The 21,415-nt window shown below is 38.1% G+C and overlaps 1 protein-coding gene across 1 annotated transcript in view; it reads left to right on the top strand.

Annotated features, from left to right (window-relative positions):
* Positions 1-17,427, top strand: part of PXo (P[[i]]-sensitive XPR1 orthologue) — a 207,196-nt gene extending 189,769 nt beyond the window's left edge. The window contains exons 8-10 of the mRNA XM_067146499.2: positions 12,353-12,522; positions 12,615-12,748; positions 16,649-17,427. Coding sequence (XP_067002600.1) covers positions 12,353-12,522; positions 12,615-12,748; positions 16,649-16,892 — 548 coding nt within the window. The 3' untranslated portion in view covers positions 16,893-17,427. The remainder of the gene's footprint in view (positions 1-12,352; positions 12,523-12,614; positions 12,749-16,648) is intronic.
* The last annotated feature ends 3,988 nt before the right edge of the window (positions 17,428-21,415 follow it).

Raw genomic sequence — 21,415 nt, 5'->3', positions numbered from 1 at the left:
GCTGAAGTAAATGATCGCTTAATTTTAATGCTTAATACTCCAATTAAGTAAGAATGTGATACACCTCAAGATAATGCAGAGTGCATCATTGATTTCAGAGGTTAGTTTGTATTTTCTCATGTCTGGTTAAATTTTGGAAAGGCTACTATCATGTAAATTTATTGCAAGAAGGTTATCATTTCCTTACTGACGCTCGAAATATGTTTTCATGATACTTATAGTACAGTTAACTGACTCGTTGTGCAACAGAAAACTGAAGTGTTTGCCGCAAAATGCGACCTTCGGCACGGTTTTCTCGCTATTTGCACTTGCAAGCGCTCTCTTCAACATTCGAAGGCGATGTTGGAGTTGCTCAGTGATATCCGTCAACAGTTGTTCTGTGAAGAAAATAAGAAATGAAAGAGAAGAACATGTTTTCATAACAAATACGTATATAACAGGGTCGATATCTGTTGTTAACTAGTTAGAAATAAAGGCTAAGTAAATGTTCGCTTAATTTTAATACTCTGCACTGGAAGTAAATAAGAATGCGATACACCTCAAGATATGGCAGAGCGCATTATTGATTTCAGAGGTTAGTTTCTATTTTCTCGCGTCTGGTTAAATTTCGAAAAAGTTGTTCCCATGTAAATTTATAGCAAAGTGGTTATCATTTCCCTACGTGCGCTTGAAATATATTTTCCTGATACATATATGGTTATATTAGGTGACACTATTTGAAAAAGAAAACTGAAACATTTGCGACTAGCCTCTGGAGTGATACTGTAATTTTTTCAGAATGAAATTAAACATACACTTTCATGTAGTGTCGGATTTTGAAAAATAACAAGTAAGGAAGCCATTGCCTTTTCATACCGATTCTAATATAACGACAATCCAATATAGTGAGTATGGAAGGTTGCCCCAGTTAAGTTTGGACGATTTTGACATACTTTTGTCCTATGTGATTCCTTTTCTCCAGATCCGGTTGTGCTCGATGTGATAGCCACAGGCACAAGCTCTTGCCCTACATCTCAATTTCCACTGTAGAAGATTAATATTTTCCCATACAACCTTCTGCACTTTCCAAAGACCCTCAATAGTGCTGGTACATCTAGAAAAAAGCCCTCTTTACAGCAGACAAGGGAACAGAAATCCATCACTAAATGGTGTGACACGGACACCCGTCTGCTTCTATTCTCTCATAGTAGGTACTGATCATCTGGCAGTATAGTATGACTGGATGCTTTATCCGTGTGGATTCTGACCTGTGAAGCATCCTCACCGTACAGCTAAGGGTTATCTTCGTCCAAATAGGGGTCCATGACCTTCCTCTGGAAGTGGGTAGCATTGATCATCAAATTTTTCGGCACTCTGAGGATTCTGAATTTACACCGGGCACAATATCCTGCCACTACCATGAACTCCCTAGCAAACGTTTTTTTTTCCTTGATGAAGTTTGAGTGCCGCTTTTGGCCTTTTGGGTGATAGTACATTGCCTGGGACTTATCGGTGTCATCCAAATAAACCAAAACTTCACCCAGCGTAACAACTGACTGCCATTTATCACCTATTGGTAGTTTTTGTCTAATTTTCTGGCATTAGTGAACCGTTCTTCAATGTTCCTTGCTTTCAAAGCACATCCACATGCCTTACACCACTTTTCCAGGTTCAGAACTTCTTTAATTATACGGTAGACTGTACCTTTAGATGTGCTTGTGTGGCTGGCAAGGTGTCTTTGAGTTGGTGGATTTTCCTTCAGGACAGCAACCTTTACTTTCTGAAAGATGTCCGAAGTCCTGGAGGGTCGAACTCTATTATGCGGCAGTTTTCTGGTGGAAAACCATTCTGATGTAATTTGTTCACATTGACTATAGAGGACGTACTAGTGTTGAGACTTTTAATTTTACACTGGCGTACAATGCTCAGTAATGAGAAATTAGCATCAGAAAGGCCAACAATGTAGTCGTGCCATATATCTGCAATTTGGCAGGTCAGGAGGCATCAATGGTATGATATGTGACACCGGACATGTCAACATCTGCAACGCAACATGAAAAAACGACTCTCTTGTTTGTCGCACTCGTGATGCAGACTTGTACCCGCACACCGGAGAAGCATGTGTCTGCATCAATGCGCTACGCATTATCAGCTGTTAATATGGCCTCCTCAAGTGAAGATGATGTTTTGCTGTACATGTGGTTGAAATTGCGTAACAAGAGGAAAAGAAAATGGATTCATAATTTTAATATGTCATATGCTCAGCATGGTGCTTATATCTTAGCACATGATTTACTGAAAGATCCGGTAAAATTCCAGTCATACTACCGAATGTACCCCGAAAGTTATACAGAACTTCTTCAGAAAATTTCTCCATTATTAAGAAAACAAGACACAAACTACAGGAAGGCTATAAATCCTGATGAAAAGCTACTTATAACACTAAGGTAAGTTCAAAGCTTAGAATAATAATTTGTTATTAAAAAATTAAATTATTTATTAGATAATGAACACAGCTGTGAAATTGTTCATATTCACTAAGTATATAAATAATATGTGTGCAATGTTTTGGTTTTTTTCACTTATAACTCTATATCACTCAGTGCTGTCTTTGTAACTACGCCTTATCAGTATGAGTGACCACGTTCTTCCTTGTTTTCTTCTAGTAAATTCACTGCATACGATAATGGTGATATAGTATATAAGGAGCCCAGTTATCCATAACTGTATTGCAATACGGAAGTTGAAGGATGGGAATGAGTATCACTACACTGAACATTATTGGCTGATCCATAGACCATGTCATTTAATTTTTGCTGCACAAACATCTTAAATGAGCTTTTAGCTGCAGGTGATAATTTAGCCACATCTGGTAGCAGGCTTTTGAAAAATAACTCATCTGGAAATTCTTTCTTTATTTGCTTCATGGTTTAAACCAGAGGGCTGAATAATTTCTCCCAAATATTTAAATTGGTTCACTTGAACAATTTTTCCAAATTTAGTTATCATAGGTTGTCCATCTAAGTATCGTTAGGCTCCTTCCATGTACTGAGTTTTCTCATATGAAATTTGAAGTCCCGTTTTGATGGCATTTTCATGTAGTTTTTCAATGGAATGAATTGCCCCATGCTTATTATTGGAAAGGATTGCTATGCCATCAGCAAAGGCCAGACATTGCACGTGAATTCTGTCTTTACATAGTCTTCCAAGGGTTATTCCTTTAGTTTCCTTTTCCCAGTTCCTGATTACTTTCTCCAGAACCAAGTTAAACAGTAACGGCGATAAACCATCCCCTTGACGGACCCCAGTGTTAACAGGAAAAGGCTCAGATATTTCGCCTAGGAATTTAACTTTTGAAGTAGTGCCAGTTAATGTTTGTTTGATTAATCCTCTTGTTTTTTTATCCACTTGAAATTCTTCTAGAGTATTGAAAAGTGTTTGACGGTCTATAGAGTCATATGCTTTTCTGAAATCTACAAAAGTAATGCCTGTTTGTCTGCTTTTGCGCATTTGGAGGATAGATTAAGGATTTGTTCTGTACAAGATCTTCCTTTTTGGAAACCTGCCTGGTATTCACCAATTAGATGGTCTGTTTGTTTCTCAAGTGAGCAAGCCTTTGGAAAAAATTTTGTAAGCAACTGGTATCAAGCTAATTCCTCTATAATTATTGATGTTCGTTTTGTCCCCTTTCTTGTGTAGTGGATGGATTAGTGCACATTTCCAATCTTCCGGGATTTCTTCAGTGATCCAGATGTTCTCAAGAATCGAGTGGATTTTCCGGGCTACGCTGTCACCTCCTATCTTCAGCATTTCAGCAATTATACCATCTTCCCCCAGGGCTTTGTTATTTTTGAGTCCATGGATTATATCTTTGACTTCTTCCAGTGTTGGGGGTTCTGAATCTTGATTAGATAAGGGTTTTTCAAAGGTGAGTTATTCTTTAGGGGATACACAGTTTAAAAGATCCTGGAAATAAGCTGCTAGAAGTTTGCAGTTCTCTTGATTATTCGTTTCTAATGTCCCATCTTGGCGTTTGAAGCAAAGACCAGGTGCCTGATAATTTGATAATTCTTCTCTGACAGTTTTGTAGAAGTTTCGTGTATTGTTTTTTGTAAAATCTTATTCAGTTTCTGCCAATCTGTAGTGTTCATATTTGCGTTTTTCAGACCTGATAATTTTTTATGTTTGTTTCTGTATTTTGGTGAATTCCTTCCAGGCTTGTTCAGTTTTATGAGAATTCCAATTTTGCCAGGCTTTAGTTCTAAAGTTTATGGCCTTGTCACAGGTTTCATTCCACCACCTATATTTGCGTTTCCTAGGTGGTGTGCCAATATTTCGAGAAGCCTTCAAAAGTATGTCTTTGAGTTCTAACCAGTTTGAAGGATTGTGAGTAGGAATACTTTCAAGGAAAGTACTAGAGTTCTGTTTAAGAAATTCCAGATCGACATGCAGGTTTTTTGTTATTCTGGGTTTGGACCTGTTTGGTTGAAATTTGATCTTGATTAAGGATAGATGGTGGTCAGAGTCAATGATCCCTTTTTTTAACTTTAACATTCATAATTTCTTTTTGATTTTTCTTGGAAATAGCCAGATGATCTAGTTGAAATTCTCCCAAGTGAAAATTTGGGGATCTCCAGGTTTGTTTTCTTGTGTGGAAGTGCCCAGAAATGTGTTGACATTAATTTGAGATCAAAATTTTTGTAAAAATCAGTTAATCTTTCTCCATTTTTATTAGTTCTATTGTGCGCTGGGTATAGTCCTACAATAGTCCTGAATTTCTTTTCTCTACCAATTTGGGCATTGAAATCTCCTAATAGAATTTTTATGTGATGATTTGGAATTGTGGCTGTAGTTTCTTCTAGCAGTTCCCAGAAGTCTTCCACCATTTGTGGATCTTTTAGATTGTAGTTATTGGTGGGTGCATCGGCATTAAGTAATGTATAAGCTTTGTTTCCTGATTTAATGGATAGTGTTGAAATTCTTTCAGAAGGCGAAGAAAAGTTAAGTACTGAGTTTACAATGTTCCTTCTTACAGCGAATCCTGTGCCAAATTGTAATGGTCTCTTATGAAGGGAGGTTGCTGGCTTGCCTTTGTAAATTCTATAATTTCCTGAGTCAAAATGATTTTCATCCATGTATCTGGTCTCCTGAAGTGCTAAAATTTGTATGTTTAAGTTATCTAACATGTCTGTTAATTGTTTTTACTTCCCAGTTTTCCAAAGTGTGTTGATGTTTAGACTACCAAAGAAAGTTTTGCATTTTGGGCGAAGAGATTTGGGAAGCTCCGATACATTCCCGCATGATGTTCTCGGTCCCCCAGAATCCGATGACCGAGAAAAACTAGTATGTCTACTAGGGCCTGGGGTAGTTATATTGTAGGTTGATTCCATCGTGCTATCAAGTTAAAAGTATTGGGGACATTGATCTATGTCGGTGTCATGGTTACAACTGAAGTAGTGAGCTTCAGAGGTTGCTGAAGATGTTGGTGAGCTGTGCCTGTTTTTGGTCCGCGAGAGGTATTTTAGTTCCCTCAAACCCTCCCAACAAGTCCGGTGAGCCGCCTGATCCGCCACGTAGGATCCGCCCGATAGGGGAACAGGCTGAAACTCCCATGGGATTATTATTATTATTATTATTATTATTATTATTATCATCATCATCATCATCATCATCATCATCATCATCATCATCATCATCATCATCATCATCATCATCATCATCATTATTATTATTATTTGGCATAGGGATGTGGCAACCCCATCGCCCAGTGGGAAACCACTGCAATCGGCTACCCGAGTATTGGCGGGAAAACCATAACGTTCGCAGGGTATGGAGGAAATGCCTACTCCCAGTCCTGAACAACTAGGATGAAATAATGCAAAAAGCCTTCTTCACAATTCATCTTTCATCACCCATCATTCACCATTCATCACCTTGCCAGATCACATCTGGCATTGTAAGCCCTGACTTCGGTCAGAAATGTATTGATCATTGATCAGACAATCAGCCTATTATGATTAGTCTTCTAATGAAATATCCACCGGTTTGGATACACACGATCATCAGATCCAAACAAAGTCACCATTCGGATACGGTGGGGTGTCGCATGGAAGACCAAGGCGAGTCGGAGCACCTGCAACCCATTAAACAACATGCAGACCCATCCGATCAAGAGGAAACTTAAATTTAATAAATCAGGACGGTTCTTATATTTTGCTACAGTGAACACAAATTCATTAATGAAAGTGGGCAAATTAAAACATCTCACAGACATCTTAGATCAATATAATATACTGATAACTGCTCTTCAAGAATTGCGTAATACGGATCAAGACCCCCTTGAGTCAGGGAGATATCGCCTATACAAGGGTCCCCCAGGTGAAAGAGTACTAAAGAGTGTTCCTCAGTTTGGAGTCGGCTTTTTGGTTCATACTAGTATCTTAGATTCAATTGAAGATTTTTCTTCTACCTCCCCCCGAACGGTATTGATGACAATCAAAGTAGAGAATAAAACGTACACATTGATAAACGTCCATGCTCCAACGAATGAAAAAAACAGGACCAACAGGGAAGACACAGACAAATTTTGGGAAGAACTAGACCAACTATTATCATCCATTTCCGATAAACATATTAAAATCATGCTTGGCGATTTCAATGCTAAAATAGGCCGTGAGAAAAAGTTTCGTAATGTTGTAGGTAAGTGGCCAGCTCATCATCTAACAGGAATGGTCAGAGATTGATCGATCTTTGTATTAATCATGGGCTACTTTTGGAAACCACACGATTCAAACGACGACCACATAAACTGATGACTTTTAAGTGCCCTAATGTTAAATTAGGGGAGTTCCAAATTGATCATGTAGCTATGGATAAGAACTATCATAAGGAAATTTACAATGTGAGGGTCCTCCGTGGAGTGGACATAGATTCAGATCATTATTTGTCCAAAATTAAAATAAAATTAACTCCAAAAAAAGAAACGCATTCTCTCCAAATGTAATAGGAAGAAAACATATGACCCTAGCTCTCTCATTAATAATAAATTATATTATGAACAATCTAAAACCTATCTAAGTGATGATTTGGGAAGGGTAATTAACAAGCTAAAAACCATTGCTGAGGAAAACGCTCCCGTTAAAAAGAGGAAAAAACATGCTTGGTGGAATGAGGAGTGCGATGCAGCGATTCAACACCGACACAAGGCATGGTTGATTGATCAACAATGGAAAACAGAACAGTCACGCGAAGAACTTGTTACTGCTAGACGACATATGGCTAAAATCATCCGAAGGGTTAAGAGAAATTATCACACGGAGATGTTACACTCTATTGACAAAGCATTTACTCAACATAAGACAAGAGATTACTATAAAACATTTCGGCAATACCAAACAAATTATACTCCCCAACACTCCTAATGAGAGATACTAATGGAAAACAGGCACATACTAACCAAGATAATGTGGAAATTTTAGCTAGATACTTTGAGAACTTACTTAAAAGTGAGGAACCTTCAGAATATCTGCAATATGACACACATCCAAAAAATAGGATACCTTTAGAAAAGGTTACACCGCCCGTTTATAATGAAGTACGAGCAGCAATTGATTCCCTTAAAAATTATAAAGCACTGGGAGAGAACCAAATCGTCGCAGAGGTATGGAAGAATGCTAATGACCAAACCGTTCATAATCTACATAAACATCTTATAGATATTTGGAATACTGCTACAATGCCTGAAGAGTGGAATATGGCAATAATTCAACCATTGCATAAAAAGGGCGATAGATCTGATCCAAATAATTATCGGGGAGTATCATTATTGGATATTACATATAAGATTTTATCTAAGATTATCTATAACAGAATACAGGAACATCTTGACTGTGAACTAGGGGAATATCAAGGTGGATTTCGTCCAGGAAGAAGCTGCCCTGACCAAATCATCAGTTTAAAATGGATTATGAAACATCATAGATCTAGAAACAAAAATTTAGTTATTACGTTTGTTGATTTTCAAAAGGCGTATGATAGTATACATCGTGAATCACTGTTGAATGTCCTTCAGGAATTTGGTCTACATTCCAAACTATTAGCCTGATTGGTATGACTCTTAAGAATACTCAATCTAAAGTTAGATTCAGAAATGAGTTATCTAAATCATTTGCAATTACAACAGGCCTCCACCAGGGAGATGGACTTTCGCCATTATTGTTCAATTGTGTATTGGAAAAGGTCATGCGAGAGTAGACTAAGGTATGTCCTCCAAAAGTCAAAATTGGAAAAAATATCAAACTAAATTGCTTGGCATTCACGGATGATCTTGCGATACTGGCAAATGGTTTCGAAGAGGCTAAAGTTCAATTGGAAGAACTTGCAAATGTAGCGAAAAAAGTTGGATTGCAAATTTCGTATGATAAGACAAAAATAATGCCTACTTTCAGAACTCTAAATTCAGAGCTATTATTAAATAATAATAAACAAATTGAAATTGTAAGTACATTTAAATATTTGGGTGAAAATCTCACTTGGAATTGCAATGAAAACCCATCAATAGAAAGCAGAATATATAAACTGAAGCAGGCACAACGGATAACTTGGCCTACATACAAAAAGAATTGGCTTTCGATTAATGCTAAATTTAGGCATTATAACTCTGTTATTAAACCAGAAGCAACTTATGCTTGTGAAACATTATTTAAACTCCATACTAGATCAACAACAGAACGCTTACAACGAGTTGATCGAAGGATACTCAGGACGATCATAAACAAGAAATATCAGGTGGATGGACAGTGGAGATTGTTGCCGAATGAGGTTATCTATCAGGAAAGTGAGTCCATCACAGACACGATGAGAAAAAGAAGAATTGCCTTTTTTTGTCATATATTTCGACTAAGTGATAACAGAGTTTTAAAACAATTATTTAATTACTTTTGGAATAGTAAATCAAAAAACAATTGGTTTAAAGAAGTTCAAAGTGATTTGGAGGAGTTGAATATTACCATGCAAACCATAGAAAACAGAGGCGAGAAAAGTATTTTGAAGAATAAATGCATCAGGCTTCCTCTGACCACTGTACAGAGGAAACAATATGTTATAACGGATGCGGAGAGGGCAGCCAGGTTAACCAGACTCAAGACTTTTTGGGAGAAGAAAAGGAAGACAAGTTTGTTGTAGTCTGATTTAAGTGCTCCAATGTGGGCGTAAACTCTGTAAATAAATAAATAAATTATTATTATTATTAATTTTATTATTATTTTACAAGTTGCTTTACATCGCACTGTCACAATAGGTCTTATGGCGACGATGGGACAGGAGAGGGCTAGGAGTGGGAAGGAAGCAGCTGTGGCCTTAAGATGCAGTCGGGCTGAGTGGCTCAGACGGTTAAGGCGCTGGCCTTCTAACCCCAACTTGGCAGGTTCGATCCTGGCTCAGTCCGATGGTATTTGAAGGTGCTCAAATACGACAGCCTCGTGTCGCTAGATTTACTGGCACGTAAAAGAACTCTTGCGGGAACTAAATTCCGGCACCTCGGCGTCTCCGAAGACCGTAAAAGTAGTTAGTGGGACGTAAAGCAAATAACATTAATTAATTAATTAAGATACAGCCCCAGCATTTACCTGGTGTGAAAATGGGAAACCACGGTAAACCATCTTCGGGGCTGCCAACAGTGGGATTCGAACCCACTATCTCCCGAATACTAGATACTGCCCGCACTTAAGCAACTGCAGCTATCGAGCTCGGTATTATTATTTATTTATTTATTTATTTATTTATTTATTTATTTATTTATTTATTTATTTATTTACCGGGCGAGTTGGCCGTGCGCGTAGAGGCGCGCGGCTGTGAGCTTGCATCCGGGAGATAGTAGGTTCGAATCCCACTATCGGCAGCCCTGAAGATGGTTTTCCGTGGTTTACCATTTTCACACCAGGCAAATGCTGGGGCTGTACCTTAATGAAGGCCACGGCCGCTTCCTTCCAACTCCTAGGCCTATCCTATCCCATCGTCGCCATAAGACCTATCTGTGTCGGTGCGACGTAAAGCCCCTAGCAAAAAAAAAAAAAAAAAAAAAAAAAATTTATTTATTTTATATAAAGGATGTCCTTGAAAGCAGAGCCCTATAGTAGGACTACTATACATACAATAGCTATACCAAGGAATGTATATTAACACATAAAAAATAAATTCACAACAAACATTTTATAACAAAAACAGTGCAATTCAATGCATATTAAATTTATAGAATGTAAGTATCTGAGTGCAATTGTCAGTAGTTTAATTTAAGGCTGAAAGAATTTTTTACAAGCTTTTTAAAATTTAATTTAGCAGTAATAGTATTCATGGTCCTTTATTTCCAGGTACTTAGCTAATGGCAACAGCTTCAGATGCTTGAGCTTTCAGTTTAAAAGAGGAGAAACAACAATCGGCAAAATTGTGGATGAAGTGTGTTCGACAGTATGGACAACACTTCAACGTGAGTTTATGCCTGCACCCTCAAAGGAGGTATGGGAGAATATTTCCGAAAGATATTTGGAACTATGGAATATGCCTAACTGCATTGGTGCCATAGACGGAAACACGTTCGTATCCAGTGTCCCAGAAACAGTGGCTCATCCTTCTATAACTACAAGGGGTATTTTTCTATTGTTCTATTAGCTTTGGTTGATACAGATGGGCTTTTCATTGTTATAGAAGTTGGTGACTACGGCAGAAATAGTTATGGTGGCATGTTGTGAAACTCTGCTTTAGGAAGAAACCTTTAGCAGGGCACACTGAATATAACTGATCCCAAGAGGCTACCAAAAGATGATGATCACTGTTCACCATTTCCTTATTTTTTTTTGTTGGTCTGAAGCTTTCCTATTACAGAAGCATATCACGAGACCCTATCCTCGAAGAGAACTTACAAATGAAAGGTGGATTTTTAACTATAGGCTTAGCAGAGCTAGAAAGAGTGTAGAATGTGGTTTTGGAATGCTTGCTTCTAAATTTAGAGTTCTCGGTACAGCTATAGCCTGCAAACCTGATAAAATAGACAACATAATACGAGCAATTTGTGTCCTGCATAACTTCCTTAGACTAAAAGACGGTGTTTTTAGTGAACCAAACGTAATAGATAACGATGAAAATACTGACAATACGATGTGTGTGCTGCAGAGATTGCAACCCTGCAACAGAAGAGCAACAGCTGAGGCTGTTGAATTAAGAAATCACTTGTGTTCTTACTTTATGAAACCAAACGTAGACCTTTCTCGGCAGAATAAGTACGCTATAGAATAAATATAAATATAGCTGCACTATACATTATCAGTAATTCTGGTTGCGCAAGAAATGTTTATTCTTAGATAATTAAACATGTCATTACTGTACATAGACCTAATTAATAAATATGTTACTGAATGTAAGTTACTTACCATTTAAATTTAATTCTTTGAACACTGCATGCCACACTTTATCCACCTCGTTGTTATTCGAATGTCCTGGTAGCGAATAATCACATATTATTCGATATTTCTCCACAGATTGCACTAATTTAATGTTGATTTGTTCTTCATTCATGCTGGCACTTATTTGATTTGTTCTTCATTCATGCTGGCACTTGTGTTCACTGGCACTGCTCAGGAAAAGTAGGAACAGAACTATACCAGAAATTGTTTGCTTAAGACATGATGCATAGAAATGGAACATACAGTGTCTTATCACCCGTGTCTGCAGCAGGATGCTGATGATATCATCAAGAAGCAGACCGGTATGCGGCAATTTTTGTTTTTCCATTGCTTATCACTATGCTCCTTTCTGATGTGTCATGTTTCTGTGTCTCTGACGTGTCTTGACGCGTCCGGTGTGCAGCCTGCCGAACTGTACGCGACCATTCTCTAAATCACACTGACCAGACAGAACAAAAATAAATAAATATGCAGCTGCTTCCAGGAGCAACCCATGAGCTCAAGGTCACATCCTGTGTTAACTGGGGCAACCCTACGTATATTTTTTGCTGTTATGATATTCTCGCTATAACGGATTTCCACTGTATTTTCAAGTTCCAACTGTTATTTTTAGAGAAGTCTCAGTCATGGACAGACGTGACACATACAATATTTCTGCACATTGTTTTCTTTGACACCACAACATCCTAAAAGATCATTTTCATCACGGTTCTGATGTTTAGGACCTAAAAATGGTGCAAATATGCTCTTAAAAATAGCTAAATATGACCTAACATGTATATTTTAATAACTAAAATGACCAAAATAGTAAAGAATGGTGAAATATTCTTTTAAATGCCTTCTAAAATAAGGCTAACCCTAATGATTGTAAGCATAATTTGACTTGGTAATAATACAGAAGGTTAATTTGTTTGCAGAGAAATACCCGGTGTCCACAGACAGTCCATATTTCTACCTGTGGGTGCTGTCCTCCATCCTAAGTTCATGTTATGCATATACCTGGGACATTAAGATGGACTGGGGTCTTTTTGATCCCAAGGCAGGCGACAATAAATACTTGAGGGAAGAAATTGTTTATTCATCAACGGTAAGAAACATTTTCTCTTGCATCAGGAATAATGCTGTGAAATTCCCTTTCATAAATTACGGTAATTTATAATTATTTTCCTCCTGTTGCAGGGATATTATTACTTTGCAATCGTAGAAGACTTGATCTTGAGGTTTGGATGGGCACTGTCCATGTCTCTGACGGAGATGGGTTACGTTCATGCCGACATCATGGTGTCCATTCTTTCTCCACTGGAAGTGTTCAGGTAAGACAGAAGTAACTCTGCAGGTCCAGTGTGGTCTCTCACTTTGACCTGTTTGTCCACGCATCCAGAAATGGTTAGACACTTGCCACGCTTTCCTAGCTTTAGCATGTTATTGCTCACCACCTGACAGTTCGAAGCTTATTTTGCCTCAACCAAGCGTAGAACAATTGTAGATCACAAGGGAAATATGTGATGTTTCTGTAAATTTATATAAACTTGTTGATGAGATTCATAACAATATTTCAGTTCATGAATATCTCTATTATTGTACCTCATAGGATGAAAGCATATTAGATATAGATGATTCATGGCATCCATCAATACTTCACATTACACCTGTATGCTACTAGATAACATCGCATCACAGGTTTTCTATTGCAAATTGATGTCAGTAAATTGATCTTTCTTGATTTTATGACATTAGTTAGTGTTTTCTTTTCTTCCTCTGCCTGCTACTCTCATTTGGACATAATTGTAGGTGCATATCTTATAGGTTAGTTTAGAAAATATTAGTTCTCTGGCTTTCATGATTTTTGAGTTATTGGTAAATAAGCTTTCAAGAAGTATAGCTACGGAAACAGCTTCTAAAGATAAGGAAACTTCTTTTTCAGAACATTCCAGCAGCGTGATGTCCATCTTTTTTCTGACTCTTCTGCTGTTTACATTCCTGTATGTGCTACTCACTTCTGTTTAGTGAACATTCCTGCTTGCTGTCCATAAATCTTGTCAGTTACAAATTGAAAATTTGCAAAGTAAAGTCCACATTGTATTTCTAATACATTCACCCTCCATCATCTAGAACACCCATCTTCAGAGTATCTAGATCAATAAGAAAATGTTTTGGTATTCTTTTGCATATGCAGTTGGGTTCCATATGACTCCATACAAATTCATCAATAGAGCTAGGAATTTTAGGTGCAAAATTTGGGTAAAAAGAGAGGTGCAATAAATTTAGTTTCTAAAGTTGCAAAAAAAAAAAAAGTGGAAATTTAAAATGTAAACATTCATTACAAACTGTACCAAAACCAATAATGTGACATATTAGGACAAAAGGTCACACATGTATTAACAATGCTGCCTAAAAACAGTCCCAGTACACAATGTCATTAAAAGTGCTCGTCCAGTAACAGTTATTCCCGTAATCACTGAAGCTGCACCTCCGCTCACTTGTTTGTCAAAAGGGAGTGTTCTGTGTCAGCAGACATAAGTGGTGCATATTTTGTTTGCAGTTGGTAATGTAGATCCTTGTCCTCAAAGTCAGGGTTTATGGCTAAGCTTTGCTTAAGCCTCCGCTTTTCAGTACCTTCCCGTCCATCAGAACAGCCCATTGTGCATATTTCTTAGGCACTGCTCCTCCAATTTTTTAACAGCGGTTGTTAGGAAAGAGTGACCATGAGCTAGTTCTTCGTCACAGCCGAACAATCATTCGGTAAAATATTTAAGAACTCACATCTAGCCTTAAAATGTGTTGGTTAAAGCCTTTGACCCAGAATGCCATCTATTGGGAACTGAAGAAAGAGGAAGAGGAAAGAAGTGCTGTAATTTCAACATAAATATTGTGTCCTAGCACGAGCCTTCCTCAGAATTTTTTACTTCTGAATTTTACAGTGTCTACCCCCGTCATTTTATATCGCCTCTTCTACTGATCCGGAATGAACTTGATCTTTTCTTTTCTTTTTCCTATGCATTGTTTTTCATGTTTTAATCGGCTGATGATGATCTGGACTAGGGTCAAAACCGGTACCACTTCTACTTATTATTAAATAAGAATGTAATCACTGCATTTCTTATTCTTTGGTATTGAATAGGTTGAACCTCTTTATTTATTATTTCAATTTTAACTGACATACTGCTTAGTCGAGCAGCCCGTCTCCTTACTCCCAAGTCTTCCCAGCCCAAAATTTGCAACATTTTTGTAATGCTACTCTTTTATATTATATTTTATATTATAAGAAAATTATGCTGAAAATCCACCTTTTCACCACATCAAACAATCCTTTGATTATTTTATTTCTATAATCTGGTAATTTTTGCATGATATGTTTCGTCCTTATGTGGACATCATCAACAGCATTCCCTGTCTACAGATTTAAAATAATATAAAGAATAGGTCTTAAAACACTACACAATTAAGAAAAACATTTCAATTAAAAACACCGAGCTTGATAGCTGCAGTTGCTTAAGTGCGGCCCGTATCCAGTATTTGGGAGATAGTAGGTTCGAACCCCACTGTTGGCAGCCCTGAAGATGGTTTTCCATGGTTTCCCATTTTCACACCAGGCAAATGCTGGGGCTGTACCTTAATTAAGGCCACAGCCGCTTCCTTCCCACTCCTAGCCGTTCCCTGTCCCATCGTCGCCATAAGACCTATCTGTGTCGGTGCGACGTAAAGCAACTAGCAATTAAAAACAAATCTGGATAAAACATGTAGTCTTAGGAATTGATATTTTTCTTCAGGAGTATTGTACTTCTTGTTTTTAAAGTAACTTTTTGCTAATAAAATTACACTGGTACATGCTGCTATGTATTCTTCATACTAGTCTTGAACATTAGAATGTCTTCTTTCGAACAAATTTTTATATCTTATGTAAGAACTGTTATAATATGTGGGATTTATCAACAGTCTTACTTGCTGTGAAGCGAAGGGGATTCCTTGTGTTGTCATTTGACAGATTTGGACCATGTATTCTTAAAAGAAGTTAAGAAATACTGTGCATGACTATATTGCCTGAAATCTGGAAGGAGGAGGAAAGGAAGTGTGAAAAAATGTAATGTGATAGCAGTCAAATTGTTGTGTCATGGTTGGATTTTATGCGTACTCTCTCCTTTTTTTCCTTCCCACAGCTGACTCACTCACAGGTTTCTGTTGTAGTGACAGCTTATCTATGTCTGGTGTTGTATGTGTGCGTTATTGTGTGACCTGTTTGCGCAGTAGGGGGGGGGGGGGATAGGAGGGGGTGGCGGAGAGGCGCTCTGTTAAGGGGGGTCTATTTCCTTATAAAAATTTCTTTATCGATGCCTAACAGTGCTAAAAGGAAAGGGATTTTTCATAGAAGGGGTTCTTCTTGTCTAAAACATCATTTAGATTATTATTATTATTATTATTATTATTATTATTATTATTATTATTATTATTATTATTATTATTATTATTATTATTATTATATATTTATCTAGAAAAATCAACACATTTTCTGTTGTGTTTGAGACTCTTGTCGGAAATCACCCAGAACAAATCATGCTGCTTTCCTTTGAATTTTTTCCAGTTCTGGTATCAAGTAGTCCTGGTGAGCGTCCCATACACTGGAGCCATACTCTAATTGCGGTCTTACCAGAGACTTATATGCCCTCTTCTTTACATCCTTACAACAACCCCTAAAGACTCTCATAACCATATGAAGAGATCTGTAACCTTTCTTAACAACCTTACCAATAGTACGGCCTTCGAAGAGAAAGTGAACGTAGAATGACGCAAGTGGTCCATTGTGGCCAATAAAGTTAAAGAAGAAGAAAACATAAATGTCCAATAATACTGGCCTGTGGGACCCCCTCTCAATCATTACACGATCAGATAACACTTTGCCTACTGTAATTGAGTTCTGTTTTCTAGAAATTTGGCCACCCATTCAATCACTCTTTGGTCTAGTCCAGTAGCCCTAATTTTTATCAGTAATCTCCCATTATCTACCTTATCGAAAGCCTTGGATAGGTCAATAGCGATACAGACCAGTTAATGTTCTGAATCTGAAATATCTGAACTTACAGGGATCACAACCACAATGAACTATGGTATATACTGAAGTTTATATAGTTTATTATATATTTGCATTCAGAAAACATTGGAGAATTTTGTAGGACAAAAATAGTAATCAGTGTACTTGTTGTTTTTTGTGTTTACAGGCGTTTTGTGTGGAACTTCTTCAGATTAGAAAACGAACACCTCAACAACTGTGGAAAGTTCCGAGCTGTCAGAGACATATCTGTTGCTCCGATGGATTCTTCCGATCAAACACAGATTCTCCGTATGATGGATGACGAGGACGGTGTTGTGAATAGACGCAAAAAGAAAGGCGGCTCATCGAAGAAGAAAGAGGAGCACAGACTGGTGCTGGAAGGAGAGTCGACGGATGATCCGGACAGTTAAAGTTAACTCGGTGGGCTGAAGAAACGTGTGAGCAACTTGGTCAGTCTTCCAAGAGGAATGTACAGTAAATGTTGCTCACACGTTTCTTGTAAAAGTTGTAAATATTGTTAAATTATTTTTATAGTGTAGATATGTGAATACAGTGGGCAGTCACATCAGATCAGGGGTAAAGACAGTTGGGATATGAATTTAGCAATAACTTTTCTCGATCCTGCCTTATTCCTCGGAGCACACCTACACCGTCAAACATTAGTTAAATCTGAAAGTGTCTAGGTTTTCGTATCAGAGTTTCTGTAGAAGTTCTTCCTGGAGGTTCCTCTTGTTCTGACCACATTCAAGCAGATGTTCCATGCATTTGAGTTTTATTGTATGATACTGTCGCTTACATTGTGTTAAACTGAAAAAATGGTGGGGAGTTGCTCCTTGAAATTAGTGTAAGCGTAGACAGTCAGTATATTTATGTTTATGATAGTCTTCTGCTGATCTGGCCATTTATTAAATATTTAATATAGAGTCAAAATTTTGGTTGTGCTCATTGAAACAATATTAAAATTTGATTAAGAAATAAATGAAAACATTTTTTTTTTTTAAATTGAAAAACTTGACAACAGATCTTTTGGGATTAAGAAAGTGTTAAATGGTGTTAGTACAAATAGAATGTAACATACATTTCCAGTCTGGTCAGCCACATGCATCGTAACCTTAGCATAGGCGACAGACAGTCCGAGCACGGACTTTTGGTTTCCACAGTTAGCCTGAGTCATTCTCTCTTCTCTCAATGCAGTCCTTGTTCCCAGACCTTGACTGTATTGTGGAAAGGACACATGTCGGCAAGCATGATGCCCCCTCAGCAGCATGAAGCATCTGTTCCTCCTTTCCCCGAAGAGCCCAACATTGTACACCATACATCGTATACGCGGAGATGACTTGTTTGTTCCCAGAAGGGAAATATTACACAGGTTTTTTCACCCCAATGTGGCTTTGGGCAAAACACTGGTAAATGCATAATTGAAAAACCTAAAGGCCTTAAATACTTTTATGACTTGTTTATAGATTCGTCGGCATCATCTCCTCCTTAAGGGTTCCGGTCATGTCACGCTGCTTCGCCCAACCACATCTTACTCTCCGCAGTCAACGTCCTGTCAGTGTAGCACTTGAACCTGGACGTCTTCTTAAGCTCAATGCTGTATTGCGTCTTCCGGCGGTACCGATGTTGTTGGGTCCATAATGACAACAGATAGAAACTGATTAAGGACTTTGCCATACAATTTGGATTTTAAAATTTTGTAGCATTGTTTCACTTCGTGATCTGATAGCATTTGAATGAGCTGAGAAGGATTGGAAGGTGTCTTAAAGATCCATTGAAATATTGTGTATAGTATTGTTAGAATTAGAAACATTCAGCTGGCTGATTGTGGGGAAGAAACAAGCCACTGCAGGTCCAATCATCTCTCGGTAGTTCATCCTTTTGACTTAGGCTGAGCATATTGTTGGTCAGACTGAAGATCCCTTCCTTACCACACACAACACTCTTATTACACAGCTACAAGCAGCGAGTTAGCCATACAATTAGAGTTGCATAGCATTTGGGAGATGGCAGGTTTGAATCCCACCGAAATATTGGCAGTTTTGATTCTCAAGTTCCTAAATCTGTTTCTCAATGTTCTAGCTTGGCTGGCATATTACGAGTATATTATCTTAACCCTTTGAGAGTCAGGTTTCTTAGCCCACTGCACACCCCAAAATTTACGTTTTTGCACATGTTTGTAAAACAACCCTCAAGAGGCATTATATTTTAATGAAATGAATGAATTTAACACAGTATGTTAACAAGACATCGAACAACTAGTTTAAGCATGTGAAACATCATTTTTAGTAATGTTTTTTGGTATGATAATCCTCAAACAAGGTACAGGGCAAAGAGTTTTGTTGCACTCCTTCCAGTGGTAGATACGAGTAGTCCTTATGTTCCTTTTCTCCCTTCTTGATGTGTGAGCACACACATGGCACACTCTTGAAGGTGGTCTTCCTGGTTCATTTGTGGGGATAAGGCGCTTTATTTACCTTTATTTACCTTCGTTCACTTCGGCTGTGGCAGCTGTAAGACCTCATCCTCACTTTCATTTAAGTCTTCACCACTTGAATTATTTCCAGATATACCTCCTACATCGTCTTCATCACTGTCTTCAAATACTGAACAATCACTTTCATCATTCATAAGAATTTCACGAACTGTATCGTCGCTTGTAAGCAAGTCAGCTCGACTTGGCGTAGCCATTTTCAACTGTTTGCAATTGATTCGCGAAAGCTGAAGACATCCGCTTAAAAACCTTTCATTTCCAGCCCTCCCTGTGGTGGTAACAATAACCTAATGACTTTAGAAAATAGCCGACAGATGTTGGGAGCTATCCGTTTTTCAAGATATATCACTTCAAATCTCGACACGCAATGTATTGCACCGTAACCACAGCGGCACTTACCGCTGCACGCAATATATTGCGCCGTGATCTTCAAAGGGTTAACCATGAAATGAAAATCCACAGCCTGTTTCCAGTCATTCAACCGGGTCAGGAATGGAATGAATGAAGCCCCCATCTAGCGGCGAGGATAGGAATTGTGCGGCTGCTGAAGCCTGTCACACTCCTCTGGGGCAATGATTAATGAATGACAGATGAAATGAAATGATATTGGAGGGTGTTGCTGGAAGGAATTATGACAGAGAAAACTAGAGTACTCAGAGAAAAACCTGTCCCCCTCCACTTTGTCCAGCACAAATCTCACCTGGAGTGACCGGGATCTGAACCACGGAACCCAGTGGTGAGAGACCGGCGTGCTGCGACCTGAGCCACGGAGGCTCTCAACCATATTGATTGAATATTTTTAATTGGTCTATATTGACTACAATCTTATTTATCATTTATATATATATTTTCGAAGTTTGGAATATCAGTGATGGGATTTAAGAGACTTTTTTATTTCGTTATAGTTTAAAGGTGAGAGGATAGACACATACCTACTTAGTGTGACAGAGTAGGAAACTGCATTTGGTAGAAGACTCAAACTCTGAGTGGAAGGTTTTAATAAGTTTGGGTGAAATAGACACTTATTTTAGCACAATGAGTAGAATGATACAGATGTTGATTCCCATAGGGAACCTGAAATATTTGTCCTGAATAAATTTATAGTACCAATATAGTTGGTCCATTTTTGGACATTATACATTTTCCAGCTAACTCATTCCTGGTTGCCAACATTTCGCCCCAGTGTGCAAAGTTGTGCTTGTCAGTTGGTAAGTAGCACATCTACCAAGACACATGGCTAGTGCATACCGTGGAGGCAACTGCATAGGCTACTTGGAACCGCCAGCAGGGCCAATGCACTATGAGAGACTTCATCTCCTTTTCAAAAATTGATGCCTGCCTGGCCATCAGAGGAATGAGTTAACTGGAAAGTTTATAATGTCCAGTAATGGACCAACTACAGTAAAACCTCGTTAATTCAAAGTCGTTGGGACGCAGAAATTGGACTTCGAATTACGTGATTTTGAATTAACCGCCAATTGGTAATTCAGAAATGCCAACCCTTGCTGCTTCACAAAATATTCTAAGACCTGTTACAGTATGCAATTAACATTGATTCACAGTTTAAACCTTTCAAATGCCATGGAAAAAAACTATTTCCAAAATGTATCCAACAAGGTGCATTTATAGTATTTAAAAAATGCACTGGATAAATCACAGGCAAACATAATCTCCCGCAACGAAAAAAACCCACATGATTCAAAGACGAGGACAAATAATACTTTCTTCCCTGTGCAAATGCTTTATTTTTTGGATTACTGTACTGTTTACATTTTTTAGATGCCTTGTACTTGCACAGAAAGTGCCTGACACCCTTAAAACATCGTGGCTTATCGAACTTTCGTATGACGAGAGAAGGAAATCTCTCACTTCATCTGCATTACAACACGATACAATGACTCCCACCCTTGTACGATTGTCTGGCTGGCACTTCTCTCCTTTAAGACCATAAGTCCGTTTCTTTTTGTTCTTTTCTTCATGGGGTCTCTAAATATTAGTTCCTAATTAGCATCGACCTTAAAGATCTTTAGCTACCATGCTTTTCCATTATTCCCACCTAGATATACCTGCTTCCTTCACAAAGTTGCAGGTTGTTCTTACTGGGTCTTCTTGGACTTTCTCTTTCTCTTGACCTGGTAGTCCTAGAGTGGAGAGTCTGATTCTACCCAGTACCTCACATTCCAAAAGTATGTGTTCAGCTGATTCCTCTGCTTCATTGCATTTCCTACATATATTGTCTCTTATTACTCCAATTCAATGTAGGTGTTTTTTCAGATGGCAGTGTCCTGTCAACAGTCCTACTACCTATCTTATATTTTCTCTGCTGAGTTTCAACAGTTCTATAGTATGCTTCTTGTTTTGTCCTTTTTCAGTTCCTTTGCAAGCCTGCATCCTGAAGTATTTTTCAGTTCACCATTTGTTTCTTTTGTACCCATTTTCCTA

Source organism: Anabrus simplex, chromosome 1 (assembly GCF_040414725.1).
Source record: "Anabrus simplex isolate iqAnaSimp1 chromosome 1, ASM4041472v1, whole genome shotgun sequence".
Taxonomy (NCBI): Eukaryota; Metazoa; Arthropoda; class Insecta; order Orthoptera; family Tettigoniidae; genus Anabrus; species Anabrus simplex.
The sequence above is the reverse complement of the archived record's forward strand: the minus strand, read 5'-3'. Positions and strand labels throughout refer to the sequence as shown.